Raw genomic sequence first — 16,385 nt, 5'->3', positions numbered from 1 at the left:
ATCCGCCCACCTGTGCCTCCCAAAGTGCTGGGATTACAGGCATGAGCCACCGCACCTGGCCTAAAAAAAATCCTACATATTCTTTAACAGTCAGAAAAAAAAAATTTGGCCGGGCGCGGTGGCTCAAGCCTGTAATCCCAGCACTTTGGGAGGCCGAGACGGGCGGATCACGAGGTCAGGAGATCGGGACCATCCTGGCTAACACGGTGAAACTCCGTCTCTACTAAAAAATACAAAAAAACTAGCCGGGCAAGGTGGCGGGCGCCTGTAGTCCCAGCTACTCGGGAGGCTGAGGCAGGAAAATGGCATAAACCCGGGAGGCGGAGCTTGCAGTGAGCTGAGATCCGGCCACTGCACTCCAGCCTGGGTGACAGAGCGAGACTCCGTCTCAAAAAAACAAAAAAATTTTCAGGCCACGATCTTGCCACTGCACTCCAGCCTAGGTGACAAGAGTGAGACCCTGCCTCAAATTTAAAAAAAAAAAAAGGCCAGGTGCAGTGGCTCACACCTGTAATCTCAGTACTTTGGGAGGCCAAGACAGGCAGATCACTTGAGCCCCGGGAGACCACCCTGGACAAGTGGTGAAATTCCATTTCTACTTTAAAAAAAAAAAAAGACCGGGCGCAGTGGCTCATGCCTGTAATCCCAGCACTTTGGGAGGCAGAGGTGGGCAGATCACAAGGTCAAGAGATCGAGACCATCCTGGCTAACATGGTGAAACCCTGTCTCTACTAAAATACAAAAAAATTAGCCAGGCATGGTGGCGGGCGCCTATAGTCCCAGCTACTTGGGAGGCTGGGCATGAACCCAGGAGGCAGAGCTTGCAGTGAGCCAAGATTGGACAACAGAGCCAGACTCCGACTCAAAAAAAAAAAAAAAAAAATTAGCTCAGCATGATGGCATGTGTCTGTAGTCCCAGCTACTCAGGTGGCTAAGGTGGGAGAATCTCTTGAGCACGAGGGGAGGTTACAGAGCCGTGATCACAACACTGCACTCCAACCTGGGCAACAGAGTAAGATCCTGTCTCAAAAAAATAAATAAATAGGCTGGGCACAGTGGCCCACGCCTATAATCCCAGCACTTTGGAAGGCTGAGGTGGGAGGATGACCTAAGGTCAGGAGTTCAAGACCAGCCTGACCAACACGGAGAAACCCCGTCTTTACTAAAAATACAAAATTAGCCAGGCATGGTGGTGTATGCCTGTAATCCCAGCTATTCAGGAGACTGAGGCAGGAGAATTGCTTGAACCTGGGAGGTGGAGGTTATGGTGAACTGAGATCGTGCCATTGCACTCCAGCCTGGGCAACAAGAGTGAAACTCCATCGCAAAATAAATAAACAAATTACATAATTTTTAAAAAAGGCCGGGCACGGTGGCTCACGTCTGTAATCCCAGCACTTTGGGAGGCCAAGATAGGTGGATCACGAGGTCAGGAGATCAAAACCATCCTGGGTAACACGGTGAAACCCCGTCTCTACTAAAAAATACAAAAAACTAGCCGGGCGTGGTGGCAGGCGCCTATAGTCCCAGCTGCTCAGGAGGCTGAGGGAGGAGAATGACGTGAACCCGGGAGGTGGAGCTTGCAGTGAGCCAAGATCGCGCCACTGCACTCCAGCCTGGGCGTGCAGTGCAAGACTCTGTCTCCAGAAAAAAAAGAAAAGGTTTTTTATAGGTAAAATTAAAATATTTTTATTTATTTATTTATTTTTGAGATGGAGTCTCACTCTGTTGCCCAGGCTGGAGTGCAGTGGTACAGTCTCAGCTCACTGCAAACTCCACCTCCCGGGTTCAGGTGATTCTCCTGCCTCAGCCTCCCGAGTAGCTGAGATTACAGGCGCCTGCCACCACACCCAGCTAATATTTTTTTACTTCTAATAGAGATGAGGTTTCGCCATGTTGGCCAGGCTGGTTTCAAACTCCTGACCTTGTGATCCGCCCACCTCGGCCTCCCAAAGCACTGGGATTACAGGCGTGAGCCACCGCACCCGGCCTATTTTGATTTTTATAAAAGTAAATATAACTACTGACAAACTCCTGGTGCAAGTTGTTATTAAAACAGAGCATTCCATTTTTTTAAAAAGTCCATGCCAATTTCAGATACATGGCTTTATAAACTGGGTTAGAATCAGTTCTACTCAGCAATCCAACCCCTCTGTTTCTTTCCTCTTGGTTCAGCTCTGCCTTGGGACTCTCCTTTAGAAGAAATAAGCTGAGCCCTCAGACCATCTGGGCCTCTATCCACTTCTTATCTTCCAACCACCTCCATGTTGAAGGCTGGTAGATTTCATCTCATGATGAAACTCTGACCAGTAAATTACAGCTGCCTGGTGTGCTGTGCATTGAGAAAAATTCTGGGCTCTGTCTGGACAAGAACAAGCGCTACTGTCAATCAGTAATATTGGTCATAGAAGCTGAGGGTATTGTGGGGTATTGGGGCCTTCACACTTGCCAACCCTGACCTAAACTCCCCTGAAACCCCAAGCATCTCTAAGTCCAAAAGTTAAGAGAGAAGAAATGGCATAAGAGGGGTGCCAAGGGCTTCCCCAGTCCCTCCCCAACTTTCCTACATAGTTCAGAGCATCTTGTTCTGGCCCCTTCATGACAGAAGGGCTGGGCTCTGTTCCACCACCAAGTCACAACACCAACGATCCCAGAATTACAAAGACATTTTATACGGATTTTGAACAGAATTTCTGGAGAGGCAGAAGAACATCTTTGCATTTAGACATAATTATCCATCCCTCTTCCACTGATGAGTCTCTTCTTTCCAACTTGACCCGACCACACAGACCCACTCTGGGGCCCTTTATTCCTTCCCAATGATCCCATAATGGGAATGGCACACGGTGCCTGCCACATGGGGCTGCTAGGTTCATCCTCCTATGCTCTGGCCTGATGAGCTCCTGCTTCTCTTCTAACAAGGAATCTCCCTTACATGGTGACCCATACAGGGAAAAGACCAGAAGTTCCAGAGAACAAAAACATCAGAGGCAGAAAGGAAGGAGGTGAAGTGAATTCTAGGAATTTCTCTAAAAGCTAATCCTTGACCAAGGAAGGCCCCAGCTATAAAGAAGGCAACGACGCTCCGCAGCTCGCAGTTGGAGCCTGGGTAGCAACACATAGTGAGGAGGGAGGCCCTACCAGAAAAGTGGCCACAGGCCAGGCGTGGTGGTGACTCAAGCCTGTAATCCCAGTACTTTAGGAGGCTGAGGCAGGAGGACTGATTGAGCCCAGGAGTTCCAGACCAGCCTAGGAAATACAGCGAGACCCTATCTCTACAAAAAATTTAAAAATTAGCCCGGGCTGGGGATGGTGGCTCACACCTGTAATCCCAGCACTTTGGGAGGCTGAGGTGGGCAGATCACTTGAGGTCAGGAGTTCAAAACCAGCCTGGCCAACATGGCAAAACTTCGTATCTACTAAAAATACTAAAATTAGCCAGGTGTCATGGCACATGCCTGTAATTCCAGCTACTCAGGAGGCTGAGGCATGAGAATCACTTGAACCCTGGGAGACGGAGGTTGCAGTGAGCCGAGATCACTCCACTGAACTCCAGCCTGGGTGACACAGTGACACTCTGTCTCAAAAAATAAATTAAACAAATAAAATAAAAATTAGCCAGGCATGGTGGCATGCACCTGCAGTCCCAGCTATTCAGGAGGCTGAGGTAGGAAGACTGCTTGAACCCAGGAGGTCGAGGCTGCAGTGAGCCATGATTGTGCCACTGCACTCCAGCCTGAGTGACACAGCGAGACCCTCCCTATCTAAAAAAAAAAAAAAAAAAAAAAAAAAAAAGAGCAAAGAACAGTGGCCACCATCAAGATTCCAGTTTTCTTACCCCGTGTTCCAGAACCCAAACATCTTACTCTGTGTTCCAGAACCCAAACATTTCATGTCTCCACAAATAGCACAATGTGTTACCTGAGTAGAAGAGCAGCCCAAAGCTCAGCATCTGCCTGTAAGGCCATCAACTCCAGAGGGGCAGTCAGGGAAAACAGGGAACAACCACGGCCTGTACCTGCCTTGGGCAAGGACAGCACCTTCTTCTCAGGGCGGGCAGGACAAGGCCTTCCCCAGATGACATATGAGCACCAAAGTTCTCAACGGCACTGTACAATGCATGTAGACTGGAACTTGGTGAGGAGACCCAGAGTGAGGAACCAGCCACAGCTGTCTCTCAGCTGGAAGGGCCTAAGCTTAGATGGCCCTCCAGACCAGCAATGTGGCAGGTGAGATCTTAATCAAGGTAACTTAATTAACAGTGGCTCTCTAGGTCTCCATGGAAAATCACTTTGGCTGATTCTGGCTCACAAGAGATGCTTGAGTATAAAATATGCGACATTACTGTCTTTCAGATGGGAGCTGGCAAAACCAAAATACCAGAACTCCAGCACAAGCAGAGTCCTCTCACCTCCGAGAAGCCTCCTGGCTACCAGTCTTTCACACCCCATCCCTGCATCTCTCCATACAGAAGCGCCAGCCAAGAGAAAAAAAAGACAACCACTATGAGAAAACCACGCTAGAGCCAAAGACCTAAGGTCACTGGCCCACCCTGGACAGAGCTCTTGGCCAGAGAAGCCTAGCTGAACCAGACTGGCAGAGTCTCTTCTTCTCCTCTTCACTCTCAAAAGCATGGGTAGATCCAAAGCCCCCCACACTGCCGCTGCCCTCAGGATAAAACCCACGCTCCCCAGTCACAGCACACAAGGTATTTTCTTCTTTATCTTTTTGAGACAGAGTCTCACTCTGTCACCCAGGCTAGAGAGCCGTGGTGTGATCTCGGCTCACTGCAACCTCCACCTCCCAGGTTCGAGTGATTCTCCTGCCTCAGCCTCCCAAGTAGCTGGGATTACAGGCACACACCACCACTATTATTAGCACCTGGCTAATTTTTGTATTTTTAGTAGAGATGGGGTTTTGCCATGTTGGCCAGGCTGTTCTCGAACTCCTGAACTCAAGTGATCCGCCTACCTCAATCTCCTAAAGTGCTGGGATTACAGGCATGAGCCAGGACACACACAAGGTATTTTCAGTCTGGCCCTGCTGACCTCATGCTCTGCACTCCGTGTCATTTTATGCACTTTTTCTTCTGCCTGAAGCATCTGCTTCTCACTTTGTTCACCTAGAACATTCTAACTCATCTTTCCAGAGCCCACATCATCACTTCTTCTATGATTCTATGATGTTTTCCTCAAACTCTGAGGTACAGTCCATCCTCCAGGCCACCCTTGGATATGGCACACACTGTGGACTGACCCTTCAACACCACCTGTGGGGCCTCATGCCTGTGCTCCTGGGGCCCAGGCTGGGACAAAACAATGGGTATGGCCGGGCGCAGTGGCTCACGCCTGTAATCCCAGCACTTTGGGAGGCCGAGGCAGGCGGATCACGAGGTCAGGAGATCTAGACCACGGTGAAACCCCGTCTCTACTAAAATACAGAAAATTAGCCGGGCGTGTTGGCGGGCGCCTGTAGTCCCAGCTACTCAGGAGGCTAAGGCAGGAGAATGGCGTGAACCCGGGAGGCGGAGCTTGCAGTGAGCTGAGATCGCGCCACTGCACTCCAGCCTGGGCGACAGAGCAAGACTCCGTCTCAAAAAAAAAAAAAAAATGGGCACAGCCAGGCGTGGTGGCTCACGCCTGTAATCCCAGCACTTTGGGAGGCTGAGGAGGGCAGATCATGAGGTCAAGAGATCGAGACCATCCTGGCCAACATGGTGAAACACCATCTCTACTAAAAATACGAAAATTAGCTGGGTGTGGTGGTGCATGCCTGTAGTCCCACCTGTTCGGGAGGCTGAGGCAGGGGAATTGCTTGAACCCAGGAGGCAGAGGTTTGCAGTGAGCCAAGATTGTGCCACTGTACTCCAACCTGGCAACAGAGCGAGACTCCATCTCAAAACAGCAACAACAACAACAAAAACAATGGGTACTGTGCCCTGGTGTCTGGAATGAATGAATAAGTGCACTGCTGCCTGGCCAAAGGAAGTCAGCTGCAGGAGCAAGGGAAGGCTGGCTGGCTGTGGTCAGAGACCCCTGCTCTGGGCCTGGGCCCGGACACTAGTTACAGAGGAGAATGCCCCCACCCCTCTCCATGCCATCCAGTGCTCTAGCCCAGGCCTACTACTCTTGGGTAAAGCAACCATCACATGTCAGGAGGCCTCCGCCACTGGGATGATGTTACAGTCTATTTTGAGGGTCACACTGGAGCATCTGTTGGCCTAGCCAGCCACACCCTCCATGTGTCATCGCTAAGAGCCAGGGACACCCACAGGTCCATGAACTCTGTGGACATTGCTCCTCCCCAGGGACCCTCAACTTCAGGCCCTCCTTCGCTTCCTAGAAAGACGGACCTGGATGCCCCTTATCTCCTGGCACCACTGGCAGTGCTCTGATGTCTCCTCACCCCACCAGACCCGCTCCCCGAGTTCACAGCTCTGGTGACTCGGCAAAATGCAGCTGAAGCCCATCAGTCTGTGCCAAGCTCTTAGCTCAAACACAGTCCCTCCTGCTCCACAGTGCTCTCTTATACTTGAGGAGTGCCCAGAAAGCCTAGCACCCAGACGTCAAGCTAGTTACCCATTAGACTTAGAGGTCTAACAGGTCTCGCCTGCTGGGAAACTCCTACTCATCCCTCGCAACTGTTCCCAGGCTCTGCCTCCTCTTGCAGACTTTCAGTCCACTCTCTACTGAATGGGCCACAGGCTTCCTGAGGACAAAGCTGATCTGTGCTGGCTTTACCTCTGTTCTCCCTACACCTAGTATAGGACCTAGCACATAGTGGGTATATATAAATATTCTGTGAAACCTTGACATGAAACTTTCCTTATTAGGCTAGCTTAGTGTGTTCTTCTCCAAAAGATATTGTCAAAACAAAGGACGTTCTGGAGAACAATGACACTAACAACTGGGTTTATAAATACCTTTTACAAAGGAAGGGTACTCAAATCTACAGAAAAGCAAGTTTACAGATTAAAAGGAACAGTAAGTTGATCAAGCCTGGCCCACAGCATGTCACAATTCTCTGGCCCCACACAGCACCATGCACCTTTCAGCTCTGTCCCCTAACATTGCAGTCTGGTAGGAATCCAACAGAATATTCCTTCACTCTACCCAGGGAAGGAAGGCAATAGCTACAATGGGGAAAGGCAGCAGCAGCATGAACATGTATGCCTAGGATCAGGCGCGGACATCTGATTCAGGCTACTCCACTGCACACCCTAAGCCCTGCAGCCAGGGTAGGACACCAAACATCCCAGGGACTCAGGGCTCACTCACAAAACAGGAATGTACATGATCATCTGCTCTAGCCACTTGCCAGAGATGCTATGAGGATCAAACTAGATAACACAGGAAAGCTAGACAACCAGTTAATGCTTGGGTCATGGACTAAACCAGGATCAAAAACACACCTCCAAAATCCATGGGACGCTGGCCATGGTGGCTCATGCCTGCAATCCCAGTGCTTTGGATCACTTTGAGGCAGGAGGATCACCTGAGGCTAGGAGTTGGAGACCAGCCTGGGCAACACAGCAAGATCCCATCTCTACAAAACAGTTTTAAAAAAAATTTATATATCAGCCGGGCACGGTGGCTCATGCCTGTAATCCCAGCACTTTGTGCGGCTGAGGTGGAAGAAACACTTGAGCCCAGTAATTCAAGACCAGCCTAGGAAACATTGTAAGACCCCATCTCTACAAAAAATAAGAAAAGGAGCCAAGCATGATGGTACACGCCTATAGTCCCAGCTACTCAGGAAGCTGAGGCGGAAGGATTGACTGAGCCCAGGAAGTTGAGGCGGCAGTGAGCTGTGATGCTATTGCACTCCAGCCTAAGCAACAGAGCGAGACCCTGTCTCAAAAAAAAAAAAAAAAAAATCTACAGAAAACGGGAAATGAGCCAGTTGATGTCTGCCTGCCCTGTGTAACTGCCTTTGGCCTCCTCAAAACCACACCTGGCCCATACTAACGTGACTGCATCCCAGCCATGAGAAGGCTTTCAGGGATTCCGTAAAGAGACCATGAGGAGCTATTCATACTCTTGCCATCTGACAGTGGTCAACTGAAACAGGCTACCACAGGCATACATGACCTGAGACCTTTCTAAAACTGATGTTTCCTTGCTGGGCATCGTGGCTCATGCCTGTAATCCTAGCACTTTGGGAGACTGACGCAGGCGAATCACTTGAGGTCAGGAGTTTGAAACCAGACTGGCCAACATGGCAAAACCCCGTCTCTACTAAACATACAAAAATTAGCCAGGCGTGGTGGCGTATGCCTGTAATCCCAGCTACTCAGGAGGCTGAGGCATGAACCCAGAAAGTAGAGGTTGCAGTGAGCTGAGATTGAGTCACTGCCCTCCAGCCTGGGTGATAAGGCAGACTGCGTGGCAAATAAATTAATTAATTAATTAACATCTGATGTTTCCAGATCAGCTCAACAGCTATGCTTACCACATGTAAAATGCTGGGAACAGATGCCCACCTTTCTTTAGACTTCCAGTCAACACCTATAGTTCACCAATCTAACATGACACAGGGCCTTTCCCAGCAAGACTAAAACTGAAATGTTAAAAGCCAGTTGAAAGAATCCAGATCTCCAACATAACCAGACCTCATCTCTCAAAAAATACAAAAAGAAAAAAAGAATCCAGGTCTCTAAGTATAAACACTTCCCTTCTGAAGTTGGTCTCTGCTCTCTAGCTAGATAACTAATTCAACTGTTATCTATGATAAAGACTAGGAGAAAACAATCCATTTTCTTCTCTACAAGTTTAAGAAGTGTACCTCAGTTTCTCTGGCAGTATGAGACTCTAGCACCACCATTTCAGTCAACATTATTTTTGAGGTGCTTGTTTTAAGGGACTATTCTCATTCACACTAGTTCAAACACGCTAAATACATGTGCTTCTATCAGATGGTGGAAGGGGAAAATAGGAGCTTTGAAGCCCTCCTATAAATTTAACTTTCCTAGCTGTAAATGCACTAGATGGGGATAAAAATGAAAGACAGCGGAGTACAGTAGCTCATGCCTATTGTCCCAGCAGTTTGAGACACCAAGGTGGGAGGATCATTCGAGCCCAGGAGTTTGAGACCAGCCTGGGCAACACAGGAAGACCGCATCTCTACAAATAATTTTTAAAGTTAGGCTGGGTGTGGTGGCCCACACCTGTAATCTCAGCACTTTGGGAGGCCGAGGCAGGCGGATCACCTGAGGTCAGGAGTTTGAGACCAGCCTGACCAACAGGGAGAAACTCCATCTCTACTAAAAATACAAAATTAGTCAGGCGTGGTGGCACATGCCTGTAAGCCCAGCTACTCAGGAGGCTGAGGCAGGAGAATCACTTGAATCCAGGAGGCAAAGGTTGCGGTGAGCTGAGATCGCGCCATTGCACTCCAGGCTGGGCAACAGGAGCGAAACTCCGTCTCAAGAAAAAAAAAAAAAAATTAGCTAGGCGTGGTGGCATGCACCTGTATTCCCAGCTACTCAGGAGGCTGAGGTGGGAGGATAACTTGAGCCCAGAAGGTCGAAGCTGCAGTGCGCTGTGATCTTGCCACTGCACTCCAGCCTGGGAGACAGAGCAACACCCCATCTTGTTTAAAAAAAAAAAAAAGAGAGAGAAAGATGCAGTAGCTTCCCATGATCAGAATTTCAGAGGCATAGAATTCTGGAGTTCAGGCAGCTTAGATACTGGCCTGGATCCCCACAGTGCAGATCAGGAGACTGAAGCTCCAACATCCACCCAAGACCACAGAGACCTCACAGGCAGAGAAGTTACATCACTGAGGAAGCAGACGAGGCTCTGACTCTGGCAGTGTTACCCCCAGCCTAGTCCCTTGGTCAAGCATTTTGCATGCACCACAAAGGGGACAGTCCCTAGGGGAAAGAAGTTCTCAATGTCTGAGAACACACTCTCAGCATTGGCGTGGTCACCAGAGGGGTTGGCAAACTTCAGACACCAAACCTAAAGTCTGATGAGGAAAACCTTTCCAAGATAGCTGCAGTCATGTTATTTCCTAACTTAAACACCTGCTTCGTCACAATCACTGGGAAAAAAAGGGAGACTGGGAGAAAGAAGAAAAGAAAAGAAAAGAAAATTGCCGGGCGCGGTGGCTCAAGCCTGTAATCCCAGCACTTTGGGAGGCTGAGACGGGCGGATCACGAGGTCAGGAGATCGAGACCATCCTGGCGAACACGGTGAAACCCTGTCTCTACTAAAAAATACAAAAAAACTAGCCGGGCGAGGTGGCGGGCGCCTGTGGTCCCAGCTACTCGGGAGGCTGAGGCAGGAGAATGGCGTGAACCCGGGAGGCGGAGCTTGCAGTGAGCTGAGATCTGGCCACTGCACTCCAGCCTGGGCGACAGAGCGAGACTGCGTCTCAAAAAAATAAAAGAAAAGAAAAAGAAAAATTAAGTATCTCCCTTATGATTTCCTGTGTCTGCTTGGATCATCCTAAAACAGGGAGTCTCCCTAATGCTAATGCTGACTTTTTTTTGTTTGGTTTTGGGACGGAGTCTCGCTCTGTTGCCCAGGCTGGAGTGCAGTGGCATAATCTCAGCTCACTACAACCTCCGCCTCCCGTGTTCAAGTGATTCTCATGCCTCAGCCTCCGAAGTAGATGGGATTACAGGTGCACGCCACCACACCCAGCTAATTTTTGAATTTTTTTTGTAGAGATGGGATTTTACCATGTTGCCCAGGCTAATCTTGAACTCCTGATCTCAAGTGATCTGCCCGCCTCGGCCTTCCAAAGTGCTGGGATTACAGGTATGCCAGCTAATTTTTTTGTATTTTTAGTAGAGACAGGGTTTCACCATGTTTTCCAGGCTGATCTCCAATTCCTGACCTCAGGTGATCTGCCCGTCTTAGCCTCCCAAAGTGCTGCGATTACAGGCGTGAGCCACCGCGCCGGGCTCCTAATGCTGACTTTAATGAGGACCTTCCTAAAGCTGATCCAACTAGTAGTGTTCAAGTCCTTGGACTGAAAAACAAGTTTATGAGCAGCAAGGTCACCTGATTCTGACCATGTGTATGCTGTTTACACTGAGATGACACGTCAGTGGCCACAACAGCTTTCATGAATGCTGCAAAGACTCTACTATCTCTTTGAAGGCTACCAGGGCCTCTACATGACTAAATGCCATAAAAAAGAACCTCATGAATACAGTAAGAATGTGAAAGGAAGGAAGTCATGAAAACACCACATGCTCATGAGGAAAACCCCATTTTGGACACTAAATTTTTAAAGTAAACTTGTTACTTGTTTGCCTAACTTTCTAGGTATCAAATTACATCATCACTAAAAAGAATCCCCTGCTTTACCCCCAACACACCCACTAGCCATCAAGATCTGCTGCTTCGACCAGACGGTGTTCACAGTCAGGAAACAGTGGCAGCTCAGACCCATGCGGCTCACCAGCTCACATCAGCAAGTGCCAGCCAAGGGACCTCAACTCTGACCACAGGGATCAGCTCGGGTTCAGGAAAAGAGGGTGGTTATAAACGGCTTACCCATCTCTTCCTTTGCTGACAATCTTCACTTCAAAGTAATAAATGCCACAGGCAGCAGGTATGGGGTGGGTGGCACGCACCGAGGCCGCATCTTTGTGATTTTTGCCATGACCTAACAGGGGAGAGCAAGGAAGAAATTTCAGCAGAAGGAAATGCAAATGGAAGCCTCATTTTTCTCTGCAATTCCTCCATGGCAACTCCACTCCTCTGTGGCCAAAGGAAGCGCTTACACAGTCCAAGGAATCATTAGACAACTGAGTAAACACTTAAACCTTCCACCTGTGCCTCACCTCCTCCTGAAAACAGCAGTCCTGCCTGAGACACTGCCCATACAAACAAAACAAGGGTACAGGCAATGTGAGAGATACCCAAATGCTGCTGGCAGCCTCTCTAGAACCCAGGCAGCCCACCCGGGAGGCCAGGGGAAGGAGGAGGCCGACCTGTAAGACACCCCCCAAACTCTAGCACGGATCCCCAGGCCCAGTCTAGGTGCCTGGCAGGTGGGCAAGCCCATGAGTCTCAGGCTAATGGTAGGGATATGACCACTCCTTTCTTCTAAGCAGTGGTGAAGGGTCCCGCTGGAGTTGGAGCCTGCCTAGGACAAGCAGGGAGGTCCTGGAGTGGAAGGTCCGGCCCAGCACTGGGTTTGGACACCTGTTGCGGTTCTCTTGACGGCAGGTGTCTCAGGACAGAGAACAGTCAACCCTCGGCCTGGTCAGCCTCACCACCCTGGACATCCTGAAAGGGCCAAGGCCTAACTTGGAGCACCTAGGTAGGCAAAGGAGGTGATGGGGCGGGGGCCTGGCCGCAGAGCCACCCCACGGACGCTCTAGCCTTGATTCCCCGCAGCCTGACGGGCCGATACCTTTGTAGTGGACGCGGAGGTTGCCCTGGGAGAGACCAATGTAGTTGTATTTGTCCTTGGGGCTCCAGGAGCGCGGCAGTGGAGTCTCTTGCTGGTTGACCGCGGGATACAGGCGCTGCAAGCGCCGGCTCAGCTCCTGCTCCCCGGGAGACGGCAGCCCGCCCCCAGCGCCCCCGCCGGAGGAGTCCCCAGCCTGCGGGTTCCCAGCTCCCGGATCTGCCGTCGCTGCCGCCATCTTGGAGGGAGCTGCTATTGTGTCACTGGGGGCGGGGAGGAGCGGGACCAGATCCGCCACGCTCAGCCAATGGCCCGTGAGCCTCCCTGGGCCGCAGGGAAACCGAGTCCGAGTCCGGCACCTCTCTTTGGACACTGACACGCCTTCGCCACATTTCGAACTCCATACCCCACAATGCAGAGCTCTCGAGAGGCGGAGCAACTCGGGCTGGTAGGGAATTCTGGGAGATGTAGTACAACCCTTCTCAGCTATAAGCCTGTCCCATCGAGACGTCGGGACACCGAAAACTACAATTCCCGCCGGCAAAGCGGCTCTGGCCTCTCAGCCGACTTCCCTCCCCATGGCCTCTGTTCATCCCCCTGCCCCAGTTCTCTTACCTGGGGTCAAATCGGCTGTAGTGATTGTCTCTCAGGGCACCCGATGCCGGGTCCCAGTCCACCTTTGCTACTTTGTCCTGCTCCTAGCCTGCGGGCGCTAGGCTCAGGGGCGCGGCGCATCCCTAACTCCGCCCTCACCGCGGGGGCCTCTGGGGCCTGGTTGCCGTGGCGACGGGCTGTACACTACCACAGTTTCCCAGGCCGCGGGTGCTGGTTGCCCGCCTGCCCATGGGTCATGGCCTGCCAGCAGTTGCGGTACCACAGCTTCTCGTCCGCGTCGAGGTAGGCGCTGGCCTGGATGAGGGCAGAGAGGAGGGCTGGAGTATTTCTAGAGAGGGAAATGGCACTTGATAGGACCTCTGCACCTCCTGCTGGCCTCTGACCATTAATCTAGGGCTCCAGCACCACAGAGTCAATGGTTGCAGGAACGGTTAAAATCGGGCTGATTTAGCCCAGTGAAGACGGTACGTGCTAGCAAAAGGGCAGGCGTACTTTATCATTGCTAGTAACAACCAGCTTGTATTGAATGTACTATATGCCACATGCTTTATATACCACATTTTTAAACATTTTATTTTATTTATTTATTTATTTATTTTTGAGACGGAGTCTCGCTCTGTCGCCCAGGCTGAGTGCAGTGGCCGGATCTCAGCTCACTGCAAGCTCCGCCTCCCGGGTTTACGCCATTCTCCTGCCTCAGCCTCCGGAGTAACTGGGACTACAGGCGCCCGCCACCTCGCCCGGCTAGTTTTGTATTTTTTAGTAGAGACAGGGTTTCACCGTGTTCGCCAGGATGGTCTCGATCTCCTGACCTCGTGATCCGCCCGTCTCGGCCTCCCAAAGTGCTGGGATTACAGGCTTGAGCCACCGCGCCCGGCAACATTTTATTTTTGAGACAAGATCTCACTCAGTCGCCCAGGCTGGAGTGCAGTGGCACTACTACGGCTCACTGCAGCCTCGACCACCCAGGCTCAAGCGATCCTCCTGCCTCAGCCTCCTGAGCAGCTGGGACTACAGGCATGCGCCACCACGCTCGGCTAATTTGTGGGTGTTTCTTTGTTAGTTTGTTTTTTGTAGATACGAGGTTTCACCAAGTTGCCCAGGCTTGTTTCGAACTCCTAGAATCAAGCGATCCTCCCACTTTGACCTCTCAAACTGGGATTACAAGCGTGAACCCCTGCACGCGGCCTATGTACCATATTTAATCCTCATAACAACTGTATAATGTAGTAATATTACCATGTACAAGTAAAGAAATACTTCAGAAACCTGGTGAGATCATCCTTTGGGTAGCTTCTACTTGTACTCAGGTGTATAGCCACTGGATACTGCAAAATATGACCAGCTCCATCGGCCTGGAAAGCCATATATATGGATTAAAACAAAAATTTTGGCTAAATCATTTTCTAGTTTTGGGACTTCAGAGAAGGCCCTTCATGTTCCGGGCTTCAGCTTATATATCTCAAACATGGGAATGATACAGTCCACCCCACAAACATTGTTGGGAACATTTAGGCAGAATATGTGAAGCTCTTACCACAGCTCTTGTATGTAAATAGGCACCCAGCAAGTGTTGAATGAATGTAGTGTCCCCTCTTCTACTCATTCCCAGTGGGAAAAAAAAAAAAAAAAAAAAAAACACCACCCAATCCCAACCAAACTCTCATCCTTCAGGGTCTGCTGCCTTGACAGTGAAAAGCCTACAAAAGTCCCTAAGAGGCCGGGCGCGGTGGCTCACGCCTGTAATCCCAGCACTTTGGGAGGCCGCGGCAGGCGGATCATGAGGTCAGGAGATCGAGACCATCCTGGCTAACATGGTGAAACCCCGTCTCTACTAAAAATACAAAAAATTAGTCGGGCATGGCGGCGGGCGCCTGTAGTCCCAGCTGCTCGGGAGGCTGAGGCAGGAGAATGGTGTGAACCCGGGAGGCAGAGCTTGCAGCGAGCCGAGATTATGCCATTGCACTCCAGCCTGGGCAACAGAGTGAGACTCCATATCAAAAAAAAAAGTCCCTAAGAACAGGAAATGCCAATTTGATGATTTTTATTCAGAGTTAAAATTAGTCTACAAGAACCAGGTAGCCGGCTTGAGAAAGATAATTGTTGGGGCCAGTCACGGTGGCTCACGCCTAAAATCCCAGCACTTTGGGAAGCCGAGGCGGGTGTATCACCTGAGGTCAGGAGTTCGAGACAAGCCTGGCCAACATGGCAAAACCCCGTCTCTACTAAAAATAAAAAAATTAGCCAGGCGGTGGCTCATGTCTGTAATCCCAGCACTTTGGGAGGCCAAAGCAAGCAGATCACGAGGTCAGAAGATCAAGACCATCCTGGCTAACACAGTGAAACTAAACGTTTCTACTACAAATACAAAAAAAATTAGCTGGGCGCGGTGGCAGGTTCCTGTGGTCCCAGCTACTCAGGAGGCTGAGGCAGGAGAATGGCATGAACCTGGGAGGCAGAGCTTGCAGTAAGCCAAGCTCACACCACTGTACTCCAGCCTGGGCAACAGGGTGAGACTCCGTCTCAAAAAAAAAAAAAAAAAAAAATTAACGGGGTATGGTGGCGGGCACCTGTAATCCCAGCTACTTGGGAGGCTGAGGCAGGAGAATCACTTGAACCAGGAAGGCAGAGGGCAGAGGTTGCAGTGAGCCAAGATCACGCCACTGCACTCTATCCTGGGCGACAGAGTGAGACTCTGTCTCAAAAAGAAAAAAAGGGAGAGAGAGAGAGAGAATTGCTACCCAGCACAGGAATAATTTAGTAAACTGCCATTCTCTATGAAAAGGATATGAAGCAGACCCAGAAAGAGAATCCCCATCCATTTTAAGAAAGAAGCACAGGGCTGGTCATGGTGGCTCATGCCTGTAATCCCAACACTTTGGGAGGCCAAGGTGGGAGGATCACTTGAGGTAAGGAGTTCAAGACCAGCCTGGGAAACACTATAGTAAGACCCTGTCCCTACAAAAAAAAAAAAGTTTCAGCTACTCAGGAGGCTGAGGCAGGAGAATTACTTGAACCCAGGAGTTCGAGAGGGTGCAGTGAACTCTGATCACACTAGTGCCCTGTAGCCTGGGCAACAAAGCAAGACCCTGTCTATTTAAAAAAAAAAAAAAAAAAAGCACAGCCAAGCACGGTGGCTCACCCCTATAATCCTCTTACTTTTGGAGGCCAAGGTGGGTGGATTGCCTGAGCTCAGGAGTTTGAGACCAGGCTGGGCAATACGGCAAAAACCCCGTTTCTAATAGCAATACAAAATATTGGCCAGGCGCAGTGGCTCACACCTGTAATCCCAGCACTTTGGGAGGCCGAGGTGGGCAGATCATGGAGTCAAGAGATCGAGACCATCTGGGCCAACATGGTGAAACCCTGTCTCTACTAAAATACAAAATTGGCCGGGC

General features: G+C 50.3%; 2 protein-coding genes across 6 annotated transcripts in view; one reads left to right on the top strand and one right to left on the bottom strand.

The window, feature by feature from the left end:
• Window positions 1-12,650, bottom strand: part of RANBP10 (RAN binding protein 10) — a 93,818-nt gene extending 81,168 nt beyond the window's left edge. The window contains exons 1-2 of the mRNA XM_017852233.1: window positions 12,376-12,650; window positions 11,511-11,622 (exon numbers count right to left, since the gene is read on the bottom strand). Of these exons, the coding sequence (XP_017707722.1) occupies window positions 11,511-11,514 (4 nt within the window). The 5' untranslated portion in view covers window positions 11,515-11,622; window positions 12,376-12,650. The remainder of the gene's footprint in view (window positions 1-11,510; window positions 11,623-12,375) is intronic.
• A 305-nt stretch (window positions 12,651-12,955) lies between these two features.
• Window positions 12,956-16,385, top strand: part of TSNAXIP1 (translin associated factor X interacting protein 1) — a 22,929-nt gene continuing 19,499 nt past the window's right edge. Inside the window, exon 1 of one of the 5 annotated variants that reach the window (XM_017852205.1) lies at window positions 12,956-13,269. Coding sequence is in view for 3 of the 5 variants with exons in the window: in XM_017852200.1 (XP_017707689.1) it covers window positions 13,031-13,269 (239 nt within the window). In the remaining 2 variants the exon portion in view is untranslated. The remainder of the gene's footprint in view (window positions 13,270-16,385) is intronic. The other 4 variants (XM_017852200.1, XR_001881507.1, XM_017852203.1 and 1 more) reach the window with 4 other exon arrangements.

Source organism: Rhinopithecus bieti, unplaced genomic scaffold (genome assembly GCF_001698545.2).
Source record: "Rhinopithecus bieti isolate Rb0 unplaced genomic scaffold, ASM169854v2 scaffold_34281, whole genome shotgun sequence".
Taxonomy (NCBI): Eukaryota; Metazoa; Chordata; class Mammalia; order Primates; family Cercopithecidae; genus Rhinopithecus; species Rhinopithecus bieti.
The sequence above is the reverse complement of the archived record's forward strand: the minus strand, read 5'-3'. Positions and strand labels throughout refer to the sequence as shown.